This window comes from Suricata suricatta, chromosome 2 (genome assembly GCF_006229205.1).
Source record: "Suricata suricatta isolate VVHF042 chromosome 2, meerkat_22Aug2017_6uvM2_HiC, whole genome shotgun sequence".
Classification (NCBI taxonomy): domain Eukaryota; kingdom Metazoa; phylum Chordata; class Mammalia; order Carnivora; family Herpestidae; genus Suricata; species Suricata suricatta.
Window position 1 is genome coordinate 54,683,926 of NC_043701.1, and position 27,482 is coordinate 54,711,407.

Below are 27,482 nucleotides of genomic sequence, written 5' to 3' on the forward strand. Positions count from 1 at the left end.
AAGCAACAAAGACTAGAAAGGAACAGAAGACACCATCAGAAATACCTTTACAGGTAATACAATGGCACTAAATTCATATCTATCAATAGTTGCTCTGAATGTAAATAAACTAAATGCTCCAATCAAAAGACACAAGGTGTCAGAATGGATTAAAATAACAAGACCCATCTATTGCTGCCTATAAGAGACTTCTTTTAGACCTAAAGACACCTGCATATTGAAAATGAGAGGATGAAGAAATACTTATCATGCAAATGGGCATCAAAAGAAAGTTGGAGTAGGAATACTTATATTGGACAAACGAGATTTTAAACCAAAGACTTTAACAAGAGACAAAGAAGAGCACTATATCATAACAAAGGGGACAATTCAACAAGGAGATCCCCTTGCCCCCAGCAGGAAGCTCCCACATACATAAAACAATAACAAACATAAAGGAACTCATTGATAATAATAATAATAGTAAGGGACTTTCACACCCCACTTACATTAATGGACAGCTCTTCTAAGCAGAAAATCAACAAGGAAATAATGGCTTTGAATGGCACACTGGAACAGATGGCTTTAACAGTTATATTCAGAACATTCCATCCTAAAGAAGCAGAATACAAGTGTACATGGATATTCTCCAAAATAGATCACTTTAGGTCACAAATCACGCCTCAACAAGTACAAAAATACTGATACCATATCATGCATATTTTCTAACCACAACATTATGAAACTTGAAGTCAACCACAAGAAAGCATTTGGAAAGACCAAAAATGCATGGAAGCTAAACAACATGCCACTAAACAAGGAATGGGCCAACAAGGAAATCAAAGAATAAAGTAAAAAAAAAAAAAAGAAAATGGAAACATAATGGCCCCAAACCTTTCAGATTCAGGAAAAGTGGTTCTAAGAGGGAAGTATATAGCAATACAGGCTTACCTTAAGAAGCAATAAAAATATCAAATACATAACCCAACCTTACACCAAAAGAAGGTAGAAAAAGAACAACAAACAAAGCCTAAAGTTATCATAAGAAAGGAAATAATAAGGATTATAGCCGAGTGATATTGAAACAAAAAAATAATAGATCAGTGAAACTTGGAGTTTGGTTTTGGAAAAAAAAAAACAATAAAATTGATAAACCTCTAGCCAGACTTATCAAAAAGAAAACAGAAAAAACCCAAATAAATAAAATCACAAATGAGAGAGGAGAAATAACAATGAACAACACAGATATACAAACAATAATAAAATAATAATGAAATATAATGAAAAACTATGTGCCAACAAATTGAACAGCCTGGAAGAAATGGATGAACTACTAGAAACATACAACCTACCAACACTGAAGCAGGAAGAAATAGAAAATGGAAAAAACTGATAACCAGGAAAGAAGTTGAATCAGTAACCAAAAATCTCCCAACAAACAAAAGTGCAGGGTCAGATAGCTTCATAAGGGAATTCTACCAAACATTTAAAGAAGAGTTAATACCTATTCTTCCCAAACTATTCCACAAATTATTTTTGGAAGGAAAATTTCCATATCCATTTCCTGATGCCAAAACCAGATAAAGACTCCAGTAAAAAAGAGAACTACAGACCAATAATCCTGATGAATGTGGATATTAAAAAAAAAAACCTCAAAAAAAAATACTAACAAACCAAATCCAACAATATATTTAAAGAATCATTCACCATGATTAATTAAGTGGGATTTTTTTCTGGTCTGGAAGGACGGTTTAATATTCCCTAATCAATCAATATGATACTTCACCTTAAAAAGAAAAGATAAGAACTATACGATCCTTTCAATAGATGCAGAAAAAGCACTTGACAAAAGACAACATTCATTCATGATAAAAACCCTCCAAACAGTGGAGTTAGAAGGAACATACCTTAACATAATAAAGGCCATATGTGAAAGAACCATAGCTAATATCATCCTCAATGGGGAGAAACTGAGAGCTTTTCCTCTATGGTCAAGAAATAGAAAGCAATGCTCACCCTCACTGTTATTTAACATAATAGTAGCAGTCCTAGCCATGGCAATCAGACAACAAAAAGAGATAAAAGTCATCCAAATTATCAAGGAAGAAGTCAAACTTTCACTATTTGCAGATGACATTATCCTCTATGTAGAAAACCTGAAAGTCTCCACCAAAAAATTGCTCTCTATAGAAAACCCAAAAGACTCCATCAAAAAATTGCTAGAACTGATGCACGAATTAAATAAAGTCACAGGATACAAAACCAATGTTGCATTTCATACACTGATAATGAAGCAACAGAAACATAAATCAAGGAATTAATCCCATTTACAATGGCACCAAAAAATAATAAGATACCTAGGAATAGGAATAAACCTAGGAATAAACCTAACCAAAGAGGTAAAAGGTAAGTCCTCTGAAAACTATAAAACACTGATGAAAGAAATTGAAGATGACACAGAGCAATGGAGAGACATTCATGCTCATGGGTTAGAAGAAAAAAATATTATTTAAATGCCTATACTACCCATTTAATGCAATCCCTATCAAAATACCAACAGCATTTTTCACAGAGCTAAAACAAACAATCCTAAAACTTGCATGGAATTACAAAGACCCTGAATAGCCAGAGCAACCAGGAGAGAGAAAAGCAAAGGGCATCATAGTTCTGGACTTCAATTACATTACAAAACTATAGTGCTCAAGACAGTATGGTAACTATCATAAAAATAGATATATGGATCAATGGAACAGAATAAGACACCCAGAAAAGAATCCACAACTATATGGTCCATTAATCTTTGATAGAGCAGGAAAGAATATCCAGTGGAAAAAAGATAGTCTCTTCAACAAATGATATTGAGAAAACTGGACAGCAACATGCAGAAGTATGAAACTGGACCACTTTCTTACATTATACACAAAAACAAATTAAAAATGCATGAAAAAAACTAAATGTGAGATAGTAAACCATCAAAACCCTAGAAGAGAACACAGGCAGTAATCTCTGTGACATCAGCCATAGCAATGTTCTTACTAGACAAAGGAAACAAAACAAAAATAAACTATTGGGACTTCATCAAAATGAAAAGCATCTGTAGAGCAAAGGAAACAACAAAACTAAAAGGCAGCCTATGGAATGGGAGAAGCTTGCCAATGACATATCTGATAAAGGGTTAGTATCCAAAATATATGAAGAATTTATAAAACTCAACACTCAGGGAACAAATAATCCAATTAAAAATGGGCAGAAGACATGAGTAGCCATTTTTTCTAAAGAAGACATCGAGATGGCCAAGAGACACATGAAAAGATGTTCAACATCATTGATCATCAGGGAAATACAAATCAAAAGTACAATGAGATATCACCTCACACCTCTTAGAATGGCTAAAATGAAGAACACAGGGAACAATAGGTGTTGACAAGGATGCAAAGAAAGGGGATCCCTCTCACACTGCTGGTAGGAATGCAAATTGGTGGAGCTACTATGGAAAGTAGTATGGTGTTTTCTCAAAAAATAAAAATTTTAAATAAAAAAAGAATGGGGTGCCTGGGTGACTCAGTTGGTTCAACGTCCAACTTCAGCTCAGGTCATGATCTCACGGTTTGTGGGTTTGAGCCCTGTGTCAGGTTCTGTGCTGACAGCTTGGAGCCTGGAGCCTGTCTTCAGATTCTGTGTGTGTGTCTCTCTCTTTGACCCTCCCATGATCACGCTGTCTTTCTCCCTCTCTGTCTCTCTCTCAAATATAAATAAAACATTAAAAAATTTTTTAAAAAATTAAAAAAAGAACTACCCTACAATCCAGCAATTGCACTACTATGTATTCACCAAAGGATACAAAAATATAATTCAAAAGGATACACACACTCTGATGTTTATAGCAGCATTATCAACAATAGCTAAATTATGGAAAGAGCCAAAAATTTCACTGACTAATGAATGGATAAAGAAGATGTGGTATATACACACAATGGAATATTACTCAGTCATAAAAAAGAATCAAGCCGTAACAAAGAATGAAATATTTCCATTTCCAAGGATGTGGATGGAGCTAAAGAATATTATGCTAAGTGAAATAAGTTGGTCAGAGAAGGACAAATACCATATAATTTCACTCATATGTGAAATTTAAGAAATAAAACCAATGATCACAGGAGACTAAAAAAGGAAAACCAAAGAAATAGACTCTTAACTATAGAGAACAAACTGATGTGGCTGTGGTACGGGAGTGTTGAGTCATGAAATTGTATATCTGAATCTAATGTAACACTGTATGTTAACTAACTGGAATTTAAATAAAAACTAAAAAAAATGCATGCAAGATAAAAAAAACACATCAATGTGCAGGAAGGAGGGAAGAGAAACAGTATGGGTTAAAATGTGAGTAAAGCTCTGCTTCTTGATTTCGGTGCTATTTACACGGGTGTGTTCACTTCCTGAAAATTCATAAGCTCTTCATTTCAATGTGTGCATTTTTCTATGTGTGTGTTTTATGCTTCACTTAGAATTTTACCAAAACAAAGTAAAACAAAAACTGCTTAGTGGAAAATTTACAGCCTTAAATGCATACATCGAGAAGAATAGCTAAAAACCAATGAGCTAAGCAGCCATCTCAAGAAATTAGAAGAAGAACAACAAATTAAACCCAAGGAAAGTAGATGGAAGGAGATCATAAAAGTTACAAATAAGAGCAGAAAGGAATTAAACAGAAAACATACACAGAAGATCAAGACAACCAAAAGCTGGTTCTTTGTAAACATTAATAAAATTGAAAAGTCCCTGGTGAGAGATAGAAAAATAGAGAATCTGAAAATGAAAAAACATCACTTAGCTGCTGACCTTCTTTGTATTCTCTCTCCTGAGTGAAGTTGGATGAGCTGTCTCTAAGCCTCCTGGTGGGCATTCAAGTTAGAAGCAAGGATCCCAACAGATCCTCAAAGGCCAAGTACAGGATTAGCTATGATACCACAAATTCCAGTACCTTCTGTGCCACATATTTTTATCCCTGAATCTGGATTACTGGGGTAGGTCTCTGCATTTTAGTCCAAGTAGTGGGAAGGCTTTTGTCTGGTCATAAGCTAGAGAACTGAGTTCCCTAGGGTTGAGATAGGACGTGTAAACCAGAAGGACTGACAGACTATACAGCTGAAGAGCTCCAGAAGGGAGAAAGTACAGTTCCTGGTGTAAAGGGAAAGGGTCAGACAGAGACCCTTCCCTACATCCTACGCTGATAACAAATGTCTTAAGCCAGGTCTTGACTTGCTGGAGTGTGTTCTAGAGGTCTTTCAGGGAAGCATGTACTTTTCTCAGGTATTCACTAACTTTTCCAGATTGGTGGTGCCACAAAGTACAAGGATATATTAAGGAGAGGTGTAAATGTATGAAGGGCAGTGTTGAGAGTGTGTGGGTGCAACAGGAAAGCAGGAAATGAACTGATCTGGTCAGGAAGAGCATTTGAATATTGACTTATGAAGCTGGATCAAGGTAAGAACCACAAATAAGTATCAGGGGCCTCTTTCAGAAGACCTAAGTGATAAGTAGCTTTCAGGACATTGGGGCATGGGTAATTTACTACCACAGTAAAGCAGGTCAAGAGCTCCACACTCATGGCTATTAGGAAGCCTGAGAGGCTAACAGTCCTTTAGGCTAACTGGGTATGTCGCTGACCATGCACAGACCTTAGGAATGCTAGTATAAGGCAGTGTAATTTCTGATACATGGTCACCAGGAGTTCCTGTGGCCATATTTAAAGGATACACTAAGAGCTCCAGAGACACAGCTCACGGAAATCTACCAAAATGGCTCTCTTGGAATCCTATAACACAGACAATTACGTTTCAATCTTGTGAATGGGCTGCATGACAAGGTAAAATCCTCAGAGGCAGGCTTCTCTGACAAGAAGTACAGGAATCCACCCTAGTGGAAAAGGTTGCTATGTCCCTGGATTCCCTTTTTCCTCTCAGGGTGCCTCTCTTCTTCCTCTACCCGATTTCCCCTTAGGTTCTAGGAGACATTAAGCTTTCTCACAATCTGATGCTCATTCAGGATTAACGTGGTCGGTTGCAGATGAGACCACAGTTTTCTGTAATGAGACTTTTGCAGGCCAGGAATATGCAGACCTGCAGTTCTGGCCCAGGAGAGCCCACTTACCGGTCTACATCCCTGGTGCACAGGATGTAGTAGCTCAAAGCACATGTAGATATGTCAGGCCATCATGCTGCCTACTGAATTTGCTACCGCTTTTCCCAGGTGCAGTTGATTCTGAAACCTAGGATACAGCAACTGAATCCTGGGCCCCTTTTCAGGACCTCTAACATCAAAAAAGCAGCCTTACATAAAGAAAATTCCTTTCTTGAGAAGGGGACAATGCATTCCGCTGGTGTAGGATTTTATGAAAAAAAAATATTTGCAGCTTTGGAATTTACTGGAATTGTTGCCACTTGGGAAAAAACTCATTTCTGAGTTAGAAGCATTGATCTTCATTATACAGCTGAGATGGGGAGACCATCCAGAAGAATGTCCACAAGACACTGGGCCTATGATGGTGCAGGTTAGGGTCACGGCTGTGAGAGAAAAAAGTGAATGAGGCACACATACCATCCTGTAAAACACAGAACTATTAACCTGGCTAATGGTGCAAGCCTTTACTGGGATGGCAGAGCTTCGCGTTCCACAAGTCTGGCATGCACAAGTCACTTGGCTAAACTGGAAATTTCAGCATCTTTTTAGGGTAGGCTCAGAGCTGAGTCTACACCAGATGACCAAGAACTGTCCTGGAGGAAAGTGTGTGGAGGCGGGAGAAGTGACAGAAGATTCTCGAACACACCAACGTCTGACTCTTGCTTGTGTCAGAGGTGGTCAAGCAAGAGGAGCATGCGTCATTAGAAACAGTCCTAATTTGACATAGACATCCCAATGGTAACTATCCAGTTACTTCTACACTTCCTCCAGGTGACAGGAATCATGGGCTGTCGGAAATTCTTACCATATTGCATCCGGTTTAGCCTCTTGCCCGCCGCCAGCTTGGAGCTTCCTATAAGATTTGCATCACTCTCTTGCGTTTCATACAGAGTCTAAGGACACTCTGACCCTTTAGTTGAGTTACGGATTCTCCCGCTCCTTTCCAGCTGTGGCCGGTGGCAGCCTCACGCACAAAGGACCTTCTTCCTGTCCTCTTCGCTCGGCCGCCGACAGAGGGCGCTGCAGGGGCTGCGCACGGGACTCCAGGGGTCTTCTGGGCTGAGAGACAACTGGCAAACCCTCGGGAGCCCCCAGGGGCCGAATCCTCGATCAGAGTCCATCTCTTGCTTTGTGCCATTGCTTGTGAGGTCACTTAGTTTGTGTCAAGTACCCAGAGCTTCCATTTAACTGGTTCTGATGTTTTAATGTTCATTTTTTTCTATTGAGTTTGCCTGAAATGTATTTTCTCCAATTTGGAACTACCTGTGATTAGGCTGGTACAAAGGTGCAGTCTCATGGTAGATTATTTTGACTATTGTTTATTTTCCATATTTCATTACCCTTTTAAAAGCATTTTCAACCTCCTAATACTGTTTTTTTGACATAATATACTCTTTCCCTTCAGAAAAATATTTTATATTATTTATATTTTTTATTCTTTCACCTATCCCTTTTTTAAACGGTCAGCCAGGCCTTAAAGGTTTAGTGTTCACTGGAAAGTCATGTTCTCTGTTATGGAAAACCTACACTGTAAAATAAGTCTCTTTTATTCAGGGGTAACTATTAATGGAGAGAGAGAAAGAGAGAAAGAGGTTTTAAATGTAAGGAATAGAAGTCTCATGAAAGACTTTCAATATATACGTTCACATTTCTCGATTTTGTATAAAAATAGTAGTGTTTCATAGATGTCATTCTCCAGTAGACGGTGTGGTATTTATAACTGTATTTTCTCCAAAGATATGGGGGACATAATGACACACATCATCTCTTAGAGGATGAGCTCTCTGGTTGGTTTTAAGGGTTTTTAAGGAGAGACTGGCACTTGTTCTGATGAAGCTGAAAGAAACGCAGTTTAGCTCCTTCCTCCTTTCCGCCTTTTGCCTGCCATCTCTCAGGTAATAACCGGCGGTAGCAATGTCAGTCGAAATATGGCCCAGGGCCTGCAAACTCTGGTTTTGCTTGGAAAGAGGGAAATAGAGCTGAGATTAGCAACTGCCACAAAGGACAAGGTGCTTGCATTTTCTGGGCTTTGTGGGTATTGGTGGGTTTTGCAGTGTTCTTGGGTACCATATCAACTCTGGAATTTTGGGAAGGTAGGATGCATGAGATACTGAGGTCTGGATTAATGAGAAATTGTGAAGAGTTAGTGCTATTTATATCATATATGAACTCTGAACTCTTTTTGGATGTACAAAGCCTGTGTGGAGAGCATGGCCGGCGTCATTTGAAAATGGCCTTGGAGTTGACTTGGAAGACAGCTGTCTTGGCTGATGACAGCAACTCTTGGGGCCATCCTCTGAACTGGCCCCACATAGGTGTAAGGGAGCAGTAACAAATGTCCAGGGAGGCACACGTGGTGTGTAGGCAGGCTTCTCTGGCCTCTGTGGGTCTCTGACCTCACCAAGAACACTATCTACAGCTGTGCCTGACTGTAGACTTGGCTGAAAGGCTCAAAAGGGAATGAGGTGGAAAAGGGAAAATTCTTCCTTCCTACTGCTTGTCTAGTATCTGCTTCCAGGACCTAATAAAAGGAGTTGCTAACCACAAAACTGGTTGGTTAGATTCCCAGTGTGGACTGAGCAGAGTTTACTGGAGAGCAGAGTAACTGCTTTAAAAGGTGGGGGTGGGGGGGGTGCTTGGGTGGCTCAGTCATTAAGTGTCTGACTCTTGATTTCAGCTTAGGTTATGATCTTATGGTTTGTGGGGTTGAGCCCCGTGTCTGGCTCTATGCTGACAACATGGAGCCTGCTTGGAATTCTCTCTCTACCCCCACTCTCTCTGCTCCTCTCCCACTCTCACTCTCTCCCTTTCTCTCTCAAAATAAATAAATATTTTAAAAAATTTTAAAGATTAAAAAATGAAAGGTACCTCTCTGCCCCCTCCTAATTCCAAGAAGTTGGACAGATCAGTACACTGCACTCTGTTTTTGTGGGACCCACCTGCCATATGTGTCTGACCAGGGACCACCTGGTTCCTTCCCTCACCCATATTTCCCTGTTTCTTCCTCTAGAGGGCTCAGAGGCCACCTGTAGAAAAGATAAGACATAACAGTTGTTGTCCTTGAGCATAAATCTCTTGTTTTCTACACAGGAGTTCTGAGCACCAGCTTAAGCAATTCATTAATTAACTGAATAAACATTTATTAGGCCCCTCTGAGGGAGATGTTATTAGCGATAAAAAAATTCTCTAAAAATGTTATCTCCTGTTGAAATTATGGGTGATTTTTACTTTGATCTTTTCTTCAAATTTTCTGTAGGGAATCAGCAAACTTTAATAAATGCATATACAAATGGGATTCATACACACAGAACAAATATATTGAAATGGAGAAGATTCTGGATTTATGTGTGGGGAGGTAACTGACATCTCGGATAGCACCTGTCTTCTAATTTGAACTTTCTCGATAGCTTTTTATGGCGGAGCTTACTGAGCTCCTCACTCAGAAACATCCGGATGGAAGGAAGGCCATATGTTAACCACCTCCTCTTTCCTTCCTTTGGTCAAGGATTTGCTATCCCAGTGGCATCTGGGTTCCCATTTTGGTGCCAAAATAATTTCCCTGACAATCACTCTGGAATGTAAGCCCTTAGCCCTGACTCCAACTTCAAAGTTCCATCCAGTGTATTACCTGATACCCCACCTTCCATGAGACCAGAACCCTGCATTGAACCTCCACCTTCCTGGTGGAGGCCCTCCTGGCCTACTTTGATCTTATCAGGACATCATGGGAGCAAAAAGAGCAGGCTCTGAGGTCAGACCACCAAGGTTTGACTGGTCCCACCCTGTGAATCATGGAGCAGCTGCATTTTTCCTGCATCTCAGATTCCTTACCAACAAAAGGCAAAATATTATCTGCCACCTAGGGTTCTCATGAAGGTTAAATGGGACAATACTTGTTAAGGTGCTCAGCATGGTGCCCACACATCAGAAGAGCTCAGAGATCTTCAGTTGTGCTATTACTGTTATTACTCCTCTATTCAGGACATCAGCCTTACCCCAAATCGCAGCCCAGGGATCAGATCTTCTAAGTCAGGCACAGGTCCCTGGGGACAAACACAGGTCACCCCCTGTGGGATGGCTCTAGCCGCCTTCATTCCCATCTGCTATATCTGCATCACGGTAATCATCTGGGCATGCCCTTCAGACATGGCCTCACCCACCTGGCTGCAGGTCCAGACACAGTGTCCTAGTTAGGGCAGGCTCCCTTGTCTGCCCCACATACTCTCCTGCCAGACGTGGTGTCTCTCTGATTTGTCCCACACAGGCCTTTAGGAAAAAGCTATCATGTCCCCATTTCATAGACATTAAAATGGACAGAATACTTCCTCCTTCTCTCGTTGAATCACTGTCCAGAGGCAGAAGTATGGAGAATCTCAGTACCCTGCTTATTTCTAGCTCCCTGTGTCTGTGGTCTGGAGTTGAAGAGACTCATTTCGTGTAGAGTGGCTTTGAGAGGGACCAAGAGAGACTCTTTCTGTAGAATGCTAAATTTACTCTACCACGTATATACAGGTGAAAATCACTCCTGAGTTCTTCCAGTTTCTTCTTATTTCCCCTCCTTGTAGGAAAGGGGTGCTGTGAGGTGGTCAGCACGCAAGTCTTGTCCCCACGTCCTGTCCCTGTCCTGCCCCACCACACTTTCAGTCACCTGGTCCCTAGCAGGTCAAGAGCTTCCAGGAAAGGCTGGGCTCTTAACTTTCTTTGCATCCTGTTTCTTCTGACTGCTTATGAGCCTCAGTCCATCAAACATCCACCACCACCCAGCTCTTCCCCGGGGCTGATGAGCACAAGCAGGTGAGGCCGGTTTACACCCCGGCTGTGCCACACACGCTACTGCGTCTGTTTTCTCCTCAGAAACAGTGGTGCTGACACCCTCCTCACGGTGCTATCATCAGCATAACAGGGTGTAAGAAAGTGGACACAAGTGAGTACTAAGTCAATAAGAGCTCTTACGTCATGGCTCCTTCCACTCAGTCTGTACACATGGTCGAGTCTATTTCAGTCTTACTCCCCATGCTGCTGCCTCAGAGTCTCTCACAGCCGCCTTGCTGGACGATTGCCGGAACACGTCACTCTTCTCTGTCAGTGCAGATGTACCAGCGGGCCACCACCATTCCGGTGTGCCCAGGATGAAAAGGTTTCCTGGGACTGGAAACTTTCAGAGCCCAAACCAGGATCCCTCCGAGCAAGGCAGGATGAACTGTAGCCTGTAGTCTTTCTCATCAGCTTGTTGAATTTTCTTTTTATAATCACCACCACAGTCCCCATGTGGCAACTTTCCAAAGATGCATTCCAGACGTGTCTTCTGTGACCCTTCCACTGGCACTCATCAGGTCATGTTGACGATGCCCCCTCTGATAGTTTCTCCTCCCTGACTCCCATGGCCCCACTTTTTAGATTTCTCTGTTGTTATGGTAACATAACAAAGGAATAAAAAACTTAACGGCTTAAAACAGTACTATATTATGATCTCTCAAAGTTCTGTGAGGTAACTGGACCTGGCTAGACTGCTTTCCCTTGGGGTCTTACATGCTGTTGCCATGGATGACAGTTAGGCTGCACCCCACAGTCCCCTGGGTGGAGACAGCTGAGCTGGTGAACCATCACCTCTCCATGCAACTTTTCACATGGCCGCCTGGGCTTCTCACAGCACTGCTGTCTCAGGGCTGCAAGAGTGAGTATTCCAAAGGGAGGAAGTGGAAGCGACCAGTCTCTCACAGCCTGGGCCTGGAAGTTGGCATAGCATCACTTCAGCATGGAAACTTTCATAGGAGAGGAGACATGGACCCCTCCTCTCAAGAGGACTATCAAGGAATCTGTGGCCACACTTAATCCTCCACACTTGATGATCTCTTTTTCTCCTCTTCCTCCACCTTCCCCTCCTCCTCCTGTCAGGACTCTTTCCTAACTGTCACCTACCCCTGCCTACCCACCCTCCATACCTTCATGCTTTTGCAGGTGCTGTCCCTTGCCTGAAATGATGTCTCTACACTTGGCCCCCAATACCAGCTCTTCCTTCCCACTGGCCCTGTATGCCTATGAGCTCCTCTTATGCATGGGGATGATCAACTCTGTGCCTCAAAGCGGGGTTGGGTGCTCTCCTCTTCAATCATACGGGACACAGTACGAGGTATGTGCTGACCTCCCATACTGGAATGCAAGAACCTTGGTAGGGACCAAGGCTTTAACTCTGGATCTGAGGTCCTGAAGATGAGTACAGTTCCCAGCAGGCCTCCAGCATTATAGAGTTAAGAGAGGCAGGTCAATCTGCATGTTCTTTTACTGACATGGTGACTCAAGGTTACTCCAGAAAGGTCTCAGTCTATGATAAATGGGCCTGACCATTTATTTGTGTTGATGAAGAGCTTTCATGCCATTGGGAGAATCTGACACATATCCAACCAGAAGCCAGCACTATCTTGTATTGCTGCAAATCTGAACTGACTGTTTGGTTATATCTTCCTGTGTTCTGTAATAATGCTGAGTCACTCTTTGTGTGGTCTGTTATTTAATCTCATAGACTGACACTTTTGTGGACTAAAGATTGATTTTGCTGCCCCAGATGTAATGGAATAATTGACATGGTAAGAAGTGATTGCACGCAACAGTTTGGCTTTTCACATTGGGTAGACGGAGGGCCAGCCTGCTGTGTGTGTCTCCTCACTTATATGTCCTGTTTTCCCACCTGGACCCCTTTCTTTCCACTGCCACAGTCTTTTTGTTTTATTGGCCCTGTTCAGCCAGAACCACTGCACACCTCGGTTGGCCCTGGCAGCCCAGATGTTATTACTATGTGAATATCTCCAACCATTTCACTCGGGTCTGCTAAAGAGTGAGTGATTGTGTATTTGGTGATGTGGGCTCCTTCCTCCATCAGTCCTGGAGATTTATCTGCAGCATGATTACTTCTTTTAGGCTTCTAAAGCAAAATGTGAAGGAGAAAAAGGAAGAGAAGAAGAGCACTCTGAGTGTGAGCTGCAACCAGGAGTAGGTTTATGGAGAAGTTTAGGTGAAAGAAAAACCAGGGGAACTATGTGGTGAAATAGAAAAATGAATTTTGGCAGTATTGTGTGAACTATCCATTCTTTTCTCAAACTTGAAGAAATATAAGAACATAAGCAATATTGAAATGACTTTACGGCTGTTGTAGAATGCAATGCTGACCATGATTTCCCTGTGGGATAGTATTAAACTGGATGAACAATGGGATAGTCATGGTGTCTCAGGAGTTATGTAGTAAAAATAAGATGACACCATAATATGAATGTCCACTATCTTACAAATACTTCTATAGAGCCATTCTTGCTCCTCACAGAAAACCTGTGAAGTAGTCTGAGTACCAGGCTTATGTTTAGTCTCCCCAAGTAGACTTGAGACTCCCTGAGGGCTTGGAGCCTATGGCTGCAGGACAGATGGAGACACCTCCTTAGAAATCACAGAAGAGCCATACTGGGTTCTAACAGCAGAGCCGTGCTGGTGAAAGTCTGCCCAGGTCCAAACAAAAGGCTGTAACAATGTGTAACCTGAACCTTCTGCATTGTCCATCTGATAAGATCCCTGTGTCTAATCATGGCTCTGGGTGGCCCCCCAGCTCCAGCAGGACTGATCCTTGCTCTTGCTGATTGCCGGAGAGGAGAAAGCATGTGCCAGAAATGTTAATGAGGGGAAGCCAGCTGGTTCTCCTGGAGCCCTGCTTTTCCCTCAGTTCCTTCGGTCTTCAACTCTAGCTGCAAAGCATTTCTCACAGAAAACTTTCCAAATAAAGCCATTCAGTTCACACAGTTGTCACCATGACACCCGCTTGTCTATTCCCTGAGGAGAAAGGCCAAGTGGAATGTACACTATTGATCTGACCCCCTTTCCGAGTGGCACCGCAATCACTAACTCAAAGCCTTCTACTTACACAGCGGACCTGGCAACAGACACATCTAGCATTCGCTGAGTGACTCATCCATTCTTATGGGGCTGCCTTGTGGGTAGTACACATTAACTTAATTGTACAGATCAAGAGACTGAACGGGCTACACCAGAGTTGATGTTGAGTCCACCTGCCTCTCACTGGGAAGCCCCTTGCCTAAGTGTGGACTGAAAGGCAAATCCGGACCCCTCCCACCTGAGTAAATTTCACCTTGCCATGCTCAATGGATGTCGTTAAAAACTACTTGTTTAGATTTTCTAATGTATTTTATTTATTTATTTATTTATTTGAGAGATGGAGAGAGACCAGCATGAGCAGGGGAGGGTCAGAGAGAGAGGGAGATACAGAATCTGAAGCAGGCTACAGGCTCTGAGCTAGTTGTCAGCACAGAGCCTAACGCAGGTCTCAAACCCACGAACTGTGAGATCATGACCTGAGCCCAAGCTGGACGCTTAACCGACTGAGCCACCCAGGCGCCCCTAGATTTTCTGTTAAGTGTAATCAGGGGCCACTGTGTGCTTTTTAACTTTGGGAAGATGGATGGAAAAGGAACTGGGAATGTGCTAATGTTTGACAAACACAGGACGATAGAATCAGAGCAGGCATGAGTCAGGGTGTGATTCTGGAAGTGAGTGCACAAGGGGGAAGGATCCAGTGTGGGAGTGGGGCAAGACCAGTGACCTGAGCATGGACAGGAAACCAAGGCTAAGCAGAACAGCTAGAGGATTGTGGATTTCTGGTTGACATCCAGACAGCTGTGAGAAGGCAGTGTTCATGACCATGATAACATGACACAGCACAAGAGTGGGTGGAGAAAGGAGGTCCCTTTGGGAGAAACTCCTTAAGCTGTAATCAGTGGTGGTGGCAGGCACACGTTTCTTCCTCCTGCCGATAGGGAGCTGCAATGAACACGGAGCTACATGGAACAGATTTGGGCCAGGGATCAACACAAAGATGCCTTCCCTGTAGAAGCACCACCCTTGTCATTGCTTCTGGGCAATGTAAACCCCAGTTTTGAAGGAGTTCTGATAGGAGCACATGATCGGCAAGGACTGTGGGGACTCCTAACGCTTAAGCCTGGCCTGCTCTAAGCCTGATTGCACATATTAAAAAATAGTAATGGAGTTACTATAATGATACAGCATTGTAAGAGTTGATCAGAATGAGTAAAGCTGAAACTTCACTAGTTCTTTCTTTTCTCAGTGTTAAAATTTGCATCTTTTTGCAGTTCTCATAATACACCCATTATTACTATAGTCAAACAGCCAGGGGCCCACTAGGGAAAAATTAAGCCAGAGAAAAGGAAATAATTCAGGTTTTATTTCTTTTGTGTTTTCTCATGCATGTTACTCTTTGAAGAGTGCAGAAAATATCTGTTTTGAATATTCCTAATTTGGTAGTATGTTCAAAATCCGATTTAGTCAGACCTTAAAAAAACTGTATAAATCAATAGCAATTACCTAAGTCTAAATTGAATCATGACCCTGAAAAAGTACTGTTAGAACATTATAGACTCCAAGTAATCAGTGATGTACCTCTACTCTTCCAAAAGGAAATCATAAAAGGAAAAAATAAAGACAAGAACGGAAAATAAAAATGAAATAACAACCCCATTTATTTTATCACTTTAATTTAACCCTCAGATGGAAAGAATGGCCTCCTGCTGTATTTCAATCTGGTCTCTGCGCAAAGTTTGTAAAATAATTTTTAATTTTAAGAAGGTATAATTTACCAATTAGATTAATGTGTGTATATTACTATTTAGAGACTACAAGAGTCCTCTTTCTATTAATATCAGAAACTTCTGTAAAATTATGGTTAAAGGCCTGGATTCTGCATTTATATTATAGCAAGAGGACCTTTGATGCTTTGATGCATTAATAAAAGATAGCCATATTCGAACATTTTGTACATCCAATCTCTTCCTATTTGTTAATTTGGCACTTTTCAATCTTACATTTTTAAAAATATAAACGTTTTCACATTAAAAATATATGAAATTCATACAGCATATTATATAGTTTTAATGCATTCAGACTCCTAAAGCTATAGTCCATCACAGCATTTTAATTTATTTGACTTATATGTGTGCCCTAAGTTAATATTCTAATCATTTGAAAACTCAGTTAAGCTTTTTCTTGATACATTTTTAGTCTTTGACAAATTATATTACATTTGTACAGAATCGTATATCCTTTGTATATTGAGCACTGGTCTGATGTATTTGCAAAATGTAAATATCTGCCTTCTCAATTTCATCCATTTTTCCAAAACACTGAGCTACTGTTTGTTCAGTGAGTACTGCAGAGTGAGATTGTCTCAAGTTTGCACCAGAACAGTTGTAAAATCCATTTTTTAAAAATATTCGATTATCAGTTATTTTGACTATGACCTGGCAAGCCATTTGCTTACTTTAGGACATTGCTACTTAACCAAGTTTGAATATACTTGTACTCAGTTATGACAATATTTTTTATAATTTACAGGGCTGCTTTTATATTATATCATTCTAGTGGTATTTAAAGTGTTTCTTCATGAAGACGATGATATGATATGGCTTGTTATTTGAGATAAATATACACAAAATCTATATATCACAGAAATCTTGAAAATCTTGAAAAGAACTTCTTTGAAAGGAAGAGCACTATTGCTAGATTACTTTATACAAAATTCATCTTTTTCACATTAGCTTATAAGATTTCACATTATCCTTAATATTTAATTCCTTGACTCCAAGAAGACAAAAACTTATAAGCTGTGCTCATTCCTGCATCATTTTAAGCTGACATTATATTTTGACCCTAAATGGTGTCGATTTCCCAATTAGTTGGAACTCCAAAGAAGGAAACAGGTGTGTAGTAAGGCCTCCTACCAAACTTCCAATGTAGATCTGGGCATCTAGTCAGCTAATGTGTCTAATATTCATTGCTAATGCAAGTTTTTACCTTTTTTGTTCTTTCTGGCATTTGGGAAGTCATACTAAGTACCACTAGCTGGAACCCATCTTTATCCCCAAATCAAGCCCACCTATGTCCTTTAAAATAAATGATGCTATTTTCAGGATGGGGGAGATACTGGCATGACTTGGACAAAGGAGGGCATGCTGGGGAGGATGAAGAAGTGGGGTTGAGGGGTGAGGGTGGGTTTCGTTGGGGCTTGGCAACAAGCCAGAGAAGTTTCAGCTGATGTAGTCAGAAAGCAGAGTCATGAGGCTTTTGAGCAGATGGTATCAGAGTTGAATTTAAGGCATTTTGTCTGGTATCAGCATCATAATGGATTAGGAGGAGAAAAGCTAGAGTCAGGGAGATAAATACTAAGGAAAAGGGAATATCTTGTTGGGAACTTCATTATGACTAAGCCAAAGTCAAGGGCCCAACCACATCTTATAAAATCATGTCCCCTCTATATCCAATAGTATCAAATCTCCTGTCTACACAGTTTTGGCAATAAAAAAGGAGGGGCATTTGTGTCATTTCTAGGGGCAGAGATACCATAAACTTCTAAAGGGCAGACACCAGACCTTTTATCTTCAAATCTACGGTCTTTGGAATATAGTATGTCTTACAAAATGCTTACTAAGTAAACAAATGGAAATAAGAGTAAATAAAAATGGGAGAAAAACATGCTAGAGCATATAGTTTTGCCTGAACAACAAGTCAAATGATAATAGACAGCTTTAGGTTCCTGGCCATGTATCCCTTCCTCTGAGAACTAGACAGGTGGAACAAGGGACTATTCCATTAGTACCTTTTAGAAGTTACACATTGACTGAATCCCTGCTATAAACCAGAAGATGCAGGGAGGAACTTGTACATTTAGCACTCTCCCATACCCAATTGGGAAGGGAAGAACTTGAAATAAGGGTATTTTGTGCATTCCTTCAGCTGGTAAACATGAGGCCCACAAAGATATTTCCTTGTGCAATGGGACATGCACCAGTATGGAGACTTTTGAAAAAAAATCCTTCCTTAACTACAAAAACGACTTATTTTCAAAGATAGAATAAAATTTTAGAATATATCTCAGTAAAATACATGATGACAAGTTTATACACCCAGAAATATAGTAGATCAGGAATCAAAGAAACAGGTTGATAGTAGTAGTAGTAGTAGTAATGTATAATCCCTATCCTGGGGAATTGTGGCCAGAGCTGAAGATCAGGGTGAAGTGTGGAATATCCCCAATATTCTTGGGCCATGAGCAAGGAGTCTTGAAGAACTTGCTCAAGCGAAGCCAAAACTTCACCACAGGATACAGAAGCGGCAACTATTGCAAAGTTGGAGAGCACATGGACGAGCCCAGAATAAAAGTTAAGGGATCTGAGCTAAAATGTTCTGAATCCAGAGGCCTATGAATGACCATGAACCCAACTTCTTTTGAAACAAAAGGAATGGCCCTCTGGGCTGGTTTGGATGGCTGTTGCCCAATGCTCTAGACCTCACCTATCACTGTTTTTAAGCATTTCATTAAATGTATGCCTCTCTGACACAGCACATTTCTAAGGGAAGCAGTACAGAATAACAAAGGACTTGAAGCAGTTGAACCCTGCTTCATCCCAAGCAAGAGGAATGGGGAAAGTACTCACGTTCCACAAAGTAAGAGCTGGCATCAATCTTCCAGATGATCTGGCCCCGATGAGAACCATTGACTCCACGGTTCTTATAGTCCAAAAAGTTTTCTGACAAGACCTCATCTATATTCCCAGGAAAGAAAGAAAGCAGAGTAGAAAAACATATCAGCTAACAGTATATTTAGAAAAAGAAAAGAAAAAGAGCAAACAATATTAATGCTACCTCTAACTCAACAGAAGAAAAAGCACATGGAATCTGACCAACACTCTTGACCAACCCATTGTAATACAGGAATCTCCTCCCAGCTCTGCAATACTCCTGTGACCATCTAGCTGGTTTGCAAACACTTCCAGGAAGAGAAAATAATTGCTTCTACTGCAGGCAATTTCACTTTTAAACAGCCTTTATTTGTGTGAAACCTGAGTGTCAAAATCTTCCTCTTAAAGTTTTCAGAAATTGGTCTCTATTTGGGTCTATGAACGAGGCATAAAGAGAACATCCAATCACACTTTCTGTTTGGGGCTCAGTTCTCATAGGCCCTATCTTATAGCATCTCTTCTCCAGCCTGGATATCTGTCATCATTTAATACCTGGGACTCATCCATGAATTTATCCATCCATTCTTCATGCACTCATTCATTCATCTGTTCATTCAACAGATACTTATTGAGATTTAACCATCTGTCATGCTGGGGAAAATGCAAGAGCCATGGTGTTAGGCAAACCCAATATGGTCCTTTCTGAGCTAAAGCTTACAAACAATTGAGGATGCAGACTTTAAACACTAAGTGAAGAAATAAAGGTATTATTACAACTTGAGATAGGGGATGGAAAGGAAAAGAATGGAGTGCTCTAATTTCAAGGAGGGAGGTCACCAGGGGTTCAGGGAAGCCCTGCGGGATATGAAGCCATAAGGGTGGAGATGGAAGGTGGGTGTGGAGGGCACAGAGAGAGGCCTTGATGTGGTGCTAGGGCCTAAGATGAGGGAGAGCCTCCTGCATGGAGGCACTAAGAGGAGCTTGTGGGGGACTGTGCACTTTTCCTTTCCTGCTCTTTCTCTGCTCATCACATTGCAATTACCAATATCCTCCTTAAAGCTGGAAAAGCATTCCTGGAGAGGACTGATCTGTGGAGACCAAGATGACTGCCTCTTTCTGGTTCTAGACCTCATGTTTTCAGTGGAGGCAAAGACAGAAATATGAATTTTACTTTGGTTATCTATGGGGCCTTGGCAGAAAGTAACCACTTGAGCTAGACAGATCTGCATATCTGGGAAAACCATGTTTTTGGAATCCAAAGCCACTGCAGTGACAGTAGGAATAAGCAGAACGCAGGGGCTCCTGAGAGCAGGCTTCAAGGTCAAGCTCTGCAGAGAAGAGCTAGGTCATGGTTGTCCTTTTAGCAACTAAAATACCTTTTCACATCCTGCATCTGGCTGGACTGGGAAAACCAGCAGGATGAGGTGCAAAGAGGGCAGGACTTGTAGCAAAGTACCCAGTTATCAAGGCTCTTTGTGCCATGAACCAATGGTATCATGTCTACAGCTTCAGGTACTCCCCTGCAAAATGGGGGTGGGGTGCTAATCTCTGGGACCTCCTAGTGGAGGATTAAATGAGATAAGTGGTCAATGTGCTTGTGACTGGCCATGTTGACTAAACATTTTTGGCTGTCTCTTCTTTGGCAAAGATAATTGGGCACAGAAACGCTATCTCTGCTTCATTAATAGCAGGCACTGTATCCCTTGGAAAATCATTTGGTTGCAAAATTTGCCAGTCTTAATATTCACAGTGTGTGCTCACAGCCCTGGCTGGGTTACTAAGATTATTGCATAATATGTCTTTTACAGTAATTGCCTCATTTCTGCAAAAAAAGGCATAATATTTTCATAGCTCCCTGGGTCTTCAGTATAGAGATTTGCCTCATTATGGCAATTCTCTAAGGAGAGGTATTTACTTGAATCTATCCACTCTGATCACCAGAATATTCATTTTAATAGTTATGATCAAGTATCCATGTAAATAATGTCTAGAAAGGATGTTCATTCATGCATTAGGTAAATGTGCAGTGAGTATTTCCTCCACTCTATTGTGCTAAACCCTGCAGATACACTGGTGAATAAGATATGGTCTATGTTTTCAGGAAGTTTCTAATAAATTTGGAGATTTATTCAAGAAAACAGGCAATTTCATTAGAATATAGTAAATTTAAGAATGGGTTAAATATTAAGGAACCACAGGAGCATGAAGGAGAAAAGGATGGGGTGAGCAGGTGGGAAGAATCTGCAAAGACTAATGAGGATGGCAAATAACACACATTTTAAAGGAAACAAGACACATTTCATTGTACACATTTAAACATGACAACTTTGGTACTGATAAATAGATCATTCTCTTACATTAATAATACTTCATAACAAATACCATGTAAGAAGAAAGAATAGTCAATATTCCTGTCTGGACCATCTGTGCTGAGAGGTCAGCTCTTTCCCCAAAGGCATTCATTGCCAATTGTTAGAAAAGTTACTGGTCTTTGCTTGGAAATCCAAGTGTACTGTGGGAGTCAGATGCAGAGAAACAGAATCAGTCCAGATATTTTATGCGGAGGGGGAGTTAATGCAGAGGATTGGGTTCCTAGAGCCTGGGTCTATGGGATCAGCCCCAGAATAACTGGCCCTGTTTCCACCTCACTCAGAGCGGCCTCATGGGAACTGGTGAGTTCAAGAACTTCAAAGAGCAGCTGTGGCCAGTGAGCAGGAGAGCAGGAGGCTGCTGCCCAGGCCACAGCAATTGCCTCTCCACCCACAGACAGCAACCAGCCCGTGGCAAGATGGATACCTACCACCGCCACATCGCCCAGGAAGTGAGTGAGCAGACAGCAAGGCACTGCCGTAGAGAGCGGAATTTCCCAAAGCCATGCTTGCGTCAGCCACACGCTAACCAGTAGAAGAAACTCCACAGTTCGCTGCCTCCTTCCCTGTCTAGCCGGTGTGCCTAATGAAGGGACCAGTGTGCATCTGGAACATGGTTGCACAGGAGTCTGAGAAATGTAAGTTTGGATTCTGCATTAGAGGAATGCACTGAAGAAAAGAAGAGGCCTGGAAGGGATGGTGGGGGCCCAGCCATGCGCTCTGCCACCCTGAGGATTGATAGTCCCTGGGCCCTCTGTCCCAAGGTTCTTTATTTCCAATTTTTTTTTCGTGGTGGAAGTCATTTTGTGGGAGCAGTGTTTGTGTGATTACAGGGATATTGACAGGCCCGTGAGGCAGGAAGGTCAGGCTACCATAGTAGCTACGTGAACTTAGGCAGCTTATTTAATCCCTCTGTGTCTTTGCTTCCTCACTACAACGTGGGGGTACTATCAATACCAGTTTCAAAAGTCTGTTGTGAGGATTGAATGAGTGAATACAGGTAGTAGTCTTAGAACAGCGTCAGACATCACTAGTAAGCAGATATTTCTGTTGCAGTCTGGGCTAACAATAGGGCAAAGCTCCAAGAAAAGACCTCCGCAGGTTGTTAAAAATTTGGATCAGAAAGTTCTAGTGAAGTTTAAGAAACAGCACTCCTGAGAAACATGACATGTACTTCTCTTGCTTTGTCATCAAAATGACAACTGTAGCTATGCTTTCCAGACCCTAATCTGTAATAGAAAAGTATACAACAAAAAGATATTGCTGTTGAGAACAGCATGGACAAGTGAGCACAGAACCAGTTAAGAAGGAGAACTGATCCACTGTCTACATCTCCTAAGCCCAATAAACAAAATGCAACCTGCCTTCTTCTTCCCAAGGGAACTCACGCCTTCTGATAATCAAATGGGAGCAAAGCCACTCTTGATTGAGAACCTCTGGCCTATAATTAAAAGCACTCACCATAAGAACGCTAAGAGAATGTACAATTTTTTTAACGTTTTTAAAAATTTATTTTTGAGAGAGAGAGCAGAGAGAGCAGGGGAAGGGCAGAGAGAGACGGAGACACAGAACCCAAAGCAGGCTCCAAGGTCTGAGCTGTCAGCACAGAGCTCGATGCAGGGCTCAAACCCATGAACTGTGAGATCAGGACCTGAGCCGAAGTCTGATGCTTAACTGAGTCACCCAGGCACCCTGAGACTGTATAATTTCTAAATCAACAGATCTATCTAATGGAAAGCAGAAAATACAAAGCAAAAGAAAATTGAGTAAATAAAGAATATGAAGAAAGATGGTAAAATTAAGTCCCAATATAACAGTAAATACAATAATGTAAATGTGCTCTTCTGGCCAATGAAAAGCCAGAGATTCATGGAAAAGAATATAAAAGCACACACAAATAGCCACATTCAAAAAAAGAACTAGTTTGAAAATGTAGATAAGAAAATGATCAAGCAAATATGAAGCAGAAGAAACCTGAGAGACTAATCTTAAATAGTTAAAATAATAATAATGATGATGACGATGATAATGATAATAATAATAACTCTGGGAAAAGAGTAGCACATGGAAGGCAGGCAGATTTGTAATAATAAACTAAGAAATTGCAGAGGTAAAAATCATGAACATATATACACTTGATAATTCACATCAACATCAATAAAGTATAAAATTTATAGAAGTGAAAGTAAAGATATATAAATTAAGATTAAAATTTTAAAAATTTTACCAGCAACTTCTGACATACTCCATTCAAACATTGGAAAAGACAAAAAATTAAAATATATGTGATTAAACTTTATACATGGGAGAGAGAGACAGAGAGAGAGATCCTTGGTTTGTGAGATGCTCTGTGAACAGAAAGTTATACATATCAGAATTGTGTCCTTGCTTTGTTTGTATCATTCTGTGGGAACTGTTACCTCAGCTGGAATGGAACTGTGCAGAGTGAAGACATGGCCCCAGTATGCATAAGTTCCAGTTAATACATTTTATACAAAATATATATATAATCTCCATATCTCTATATATACATATAGATTTCCATATTCTTCTATATTCTTATCTATCTCCATCTCTCTCTATATATATACATATAGATTTCTGTATTCTCCTATACCTATCTATATTCTCTCTGTATATATAATAGAGTGAACTCTACTCACAGCAAAAGTACACTTTCTTTCTGACCACATATGGGATATTCACAAACACTGAGTCGGCATACATCACAGAAGATGCCTCAAAAAATTCCAAGGAACCAATTCAGTACAGATCATAATTTCTTACCTCACACAGGTGGAACAACCTAGAAGGTATGGAAGAGAACATGTGTCCCTGGGCACCGGTCTATGGGACGCCTCCAAGATGCCGCTTCAGGGAAGTTTTAATTTGAACTTTGTTTGGAGTTATCACCTCTTGTTTGTTGAATTTTGGAAGAATAAATGTACACCAGTTCAAATGCATTCTAATTTCAAATTCTTAGCAAATTCTATCACAGTATAGAGATAGTATAGTATATGACATGCTATAATAATGATATGATGTGTTAAAATTCACATTCTAAATGAATAAAAAAGCGAGATCATAGTATATGTACTTTATTCAATTATTTTGACAATTTTAATTACTATTTATTTCATCTTTAAGCAGTTTTAATAAGGGCTTCCTCCAACAGGAATGGCTATTTTATTAAAATTTTTTTTTCATTTTTTTAAATGTATTTTTTAGAGACAGAGAGGGGCCGCATGAGCAGGGAAGGGTCAGAGAGAGAGGGAGACACAGAATCCGAAGACAGGCTCCAGGCTCTGAGCTAGCTGTCAGGACAGAGCCTGATGTGGGGCTTGAACCCACAAACCATGAGATTATGACCTGAGCGGAAGCTGGATGCTCACTGACTGAGCCACCCAGGTACCCTAGGAATGGCTATTAAAAAAAAAAACTGATAGCCCTAAAGAGGGTTTTAATATTTTAAATATTATTTTAACATGGAATGTGAGATGAAGAGATGAAAAATACTTTAGCATTCTAAAGACTAGAGGTCTTTACAATCTGTGTATCCTAACCCAATTATACAAAACTGTTCCCTTAGTGTAAGTAAGCCGTGGGCATTGCTGATTCTCTAACCCTAAAAATAGCACTCATAAATAATTAGGTTTTACTTGCCAAAGTCAAGTAGGCATTATTAAATAAATAACTGCAGAACTATTTTTTGGAAATGCCGATTTCTAATAAGTATGCCTCTATGTACTTATTTATGACCAGGTGATAACCTTCTTCCCACTTACTAAACTTTAAAATCTCTTTCCAGGTTCCTGTTGGTTTGGTAAGAAACTTTTGTCTATAAATGCACAGCTACAATGATTGAGGACCCATCTGATGGTGAAGGCTAGGCTGAACAAAGTCTGGGAATTAAGGTAATTTGCTATCACACATCCAGAGGATAGAGCTCCTTGACAAGATAGATCAAGACATGAAGTATTGATCACTGGGCAGTAAATGTGCAGTGTCTCATCAATTCTGCTCAATGATCCTGAAAAGAAAGTTATGTTGTCCCCTCTATTTTGGAGATAAGAAACCTAGAGCTCTGATGACAGTGCCGGCTGAAGCCATCTGGCCAGTGGCAGGGTAGGGTTCTAAACGAGGCCGAGCTGTTAGTGAGACCACCTGATCTTTCCCCATTCTATGTCACCAGGAGAGAGAATCCTTTGTTACTCTGTATGGAGCTCATGGCTACTCATAAAGGAGGCCAAGCAAATGGGATTTCACTAATAGTAATGGTAATGCTACTGTCACTGTCCCATCACTAGGTTCCTGGCAAAGGACAGCACTGGTGTCAGTGAGAGGGCCACATGTCCTCCTCCCCATCCAGGTGTCTCATTCTCTATGGCAGAAGCAAAGTCGTGTTTGCCTGCAGAGGCCAGAGCTAAAAGCATCTCAAGCTGGCCTCACGTGGACAGGTTTTCTACTGGCATGGAATGGCCCTGACCCGAACCACACCAGGTTTGCTGAGATGCTCCTGTCGGCATCATGGGGTCTGCCTCCAGGAGAGGCGGCTGTGTGGCCTTGGGAGCCACTGCGTCAGCATTTCTTCAGTGGTGAAATGACAGATTAAATGAAATCATCACCTCTAAAACTTTAGGCCTAGACTGGTGATTCGATCTTTGGCAAGGCACTGCAAATCTGACAGATACGTTACTAAGAACTTGCAAATTATGAACTCTTAAGACTCACAGATAATTTTGGATTTGGAAATTATTTCTGAAATGCTATGTTGCCGAAAGTGTTGGCGTTTTGCATTAAATAACTTCACAGTTATATATGTGCAGCTACTATGAGAAGAACAAACTGTCAAGTTAAGATCCTAAGATGATGAGCTGTGTTTACTTTTATCTCAGTCAAAATGTCATGTTAACACCAGATCTTATTCATTCCCAGAGTTTTACGACATTCAATGCTGCTGACCGCCCCTTCCTTCCTCCGCCACATTCTCTTGACTTCTGTGACGTAGTCTCCTAAGTCTCCACCCCTCCTCCACCTGCTTTGTGAGCCCCTCTTCTGCCCCTCCCTCTGACAGAGGCGTTCCAGTGCTCTTTTATACACAATCTACAGTGACCTCATCGACTCTTGGGGTGCCAGTCACCCCAAACCTCCACCCACAGACTGGATCTAGGGCTGAGCTGCAGAGCCCCCCATTCCTTCACCTTGGATGAATGTCCTTGGATTTCTCGCCTTCCCTTCAACACAGGCTCCTCCTCCAGTGGTTCCCTGAATGAATGAATGACATCAGGACTCACCACTGCAGGAAGGTACAGCATCAAAGAGATGGTTCAAAACTAGATCTGGGGCCAAAAACCTAATTGCCTAAGGTGCTAAACAAGTAACATTCACAATGAAAGTAGAAATGGGTGTGAGGGAGACAGTGGCAAAACTGAAGGGTGCAGACCAGGCTAAACGAGGCAGCTAATGCTTAACTTTAGTAAACTAAAGCCAAGTAGAATTACAGGCTCAGTCTGCCAAATTGAGGGCTTTTGTGAAAGAAGTTAGAAATTTGGATTTCAATGTGAAATCTCTACATTTTTCAATGTTGATAACTAATCAAATTTAAAACAATGTGGACTAAAAATATGCTTGGTGGGCTGTTATTTTGCAAGCTGTGTGATAGATTAATGGTCTCCAAACAATTTTACCCAAGAACTATTTTTTAAGCAAATTCAATTTTACCTAAGTCCAATTTAGCTAGTAGCCATTATTTGTGTACAAGTTTCAAAAATTATGTTTCTCCATCTTTACAATAATGCATATATTGTAAATACATCAGGCAAGCTGATGGCAAAACCTGTAAGAGGGCTAAAAATATTTCCCTCACAGCTAGTTAGTCAGTAAGATCCCCTTTAGTTTCTCAGAAAAACAGTCCAGGTTGTGAAATACTTACAACAATTCGTTGGTTTATGTGATATTCCATGATGTTAAATCAGCATTGTGTGTGTGACTGTGTAAATTGCTCCTTGCACCGACTGACAGCAGAAGGCCTGGCTTCCCTTGAACTTGACTTGAGCGACCCCTGCTCCCATGCCCCAGCAACCACACCTTTGCTTGCCAATGAAGATTGATTAAAATCAGGGCGCCTGAGTGGCTCAGTCGGTTAAGCTTTCAGCTTCTGCTTAGGTCATGATCTCATGGTTCGTGGATTCGAGCCCTACGTCGGGCTCTGTGCTGACAGCTCAGAGCCTGGAGCCTGCTTTGGATTCTGTGTCTCCCTTTCTCTCTGACCCTCCCCTGCTCATGCTGTCTCTCTGTGTCTCTCAAAAATAAGTAAAAATCATTAAAAAAATATAAATAAATAAAATAGATTAACATCAATTTCCACCACCCTCTACTCTATTATGTAAAATAGATCAAATACATTTTTCCATGTGATTTCTAA

The 27,482-nt window shown here is 41.0% G+C and overlaps 1 protein-coding gene across 4 annotated transcripts in view; it reads right to left on the reverse strand.

Annotated features, from left to right (window-relative positions):
- HECW1 (HECT, C2 and WW domain containing E3 ubiquitin protein ligase 1) overlaps positions 1-27,482 on the reverse strand; it is a 432,582-nt gene that overhangs the window by 216,840 nt on the left and 188,260 nt on the right. For all 4 annotated transcript variants that reach the window (XM_029926571.1, XM_029926585.1, XM_029926561.1 and 1 more), the window contains exon 4: positions 18,666-18,773. In XM_029926571.1, coding sequence (XP_029782431.1) covers positions 18,666-18,773 — 108 coding nt within the window. The remainder of the gene's footprint in view (positions 1-18,665; positions 18,774-27,482) is intronic.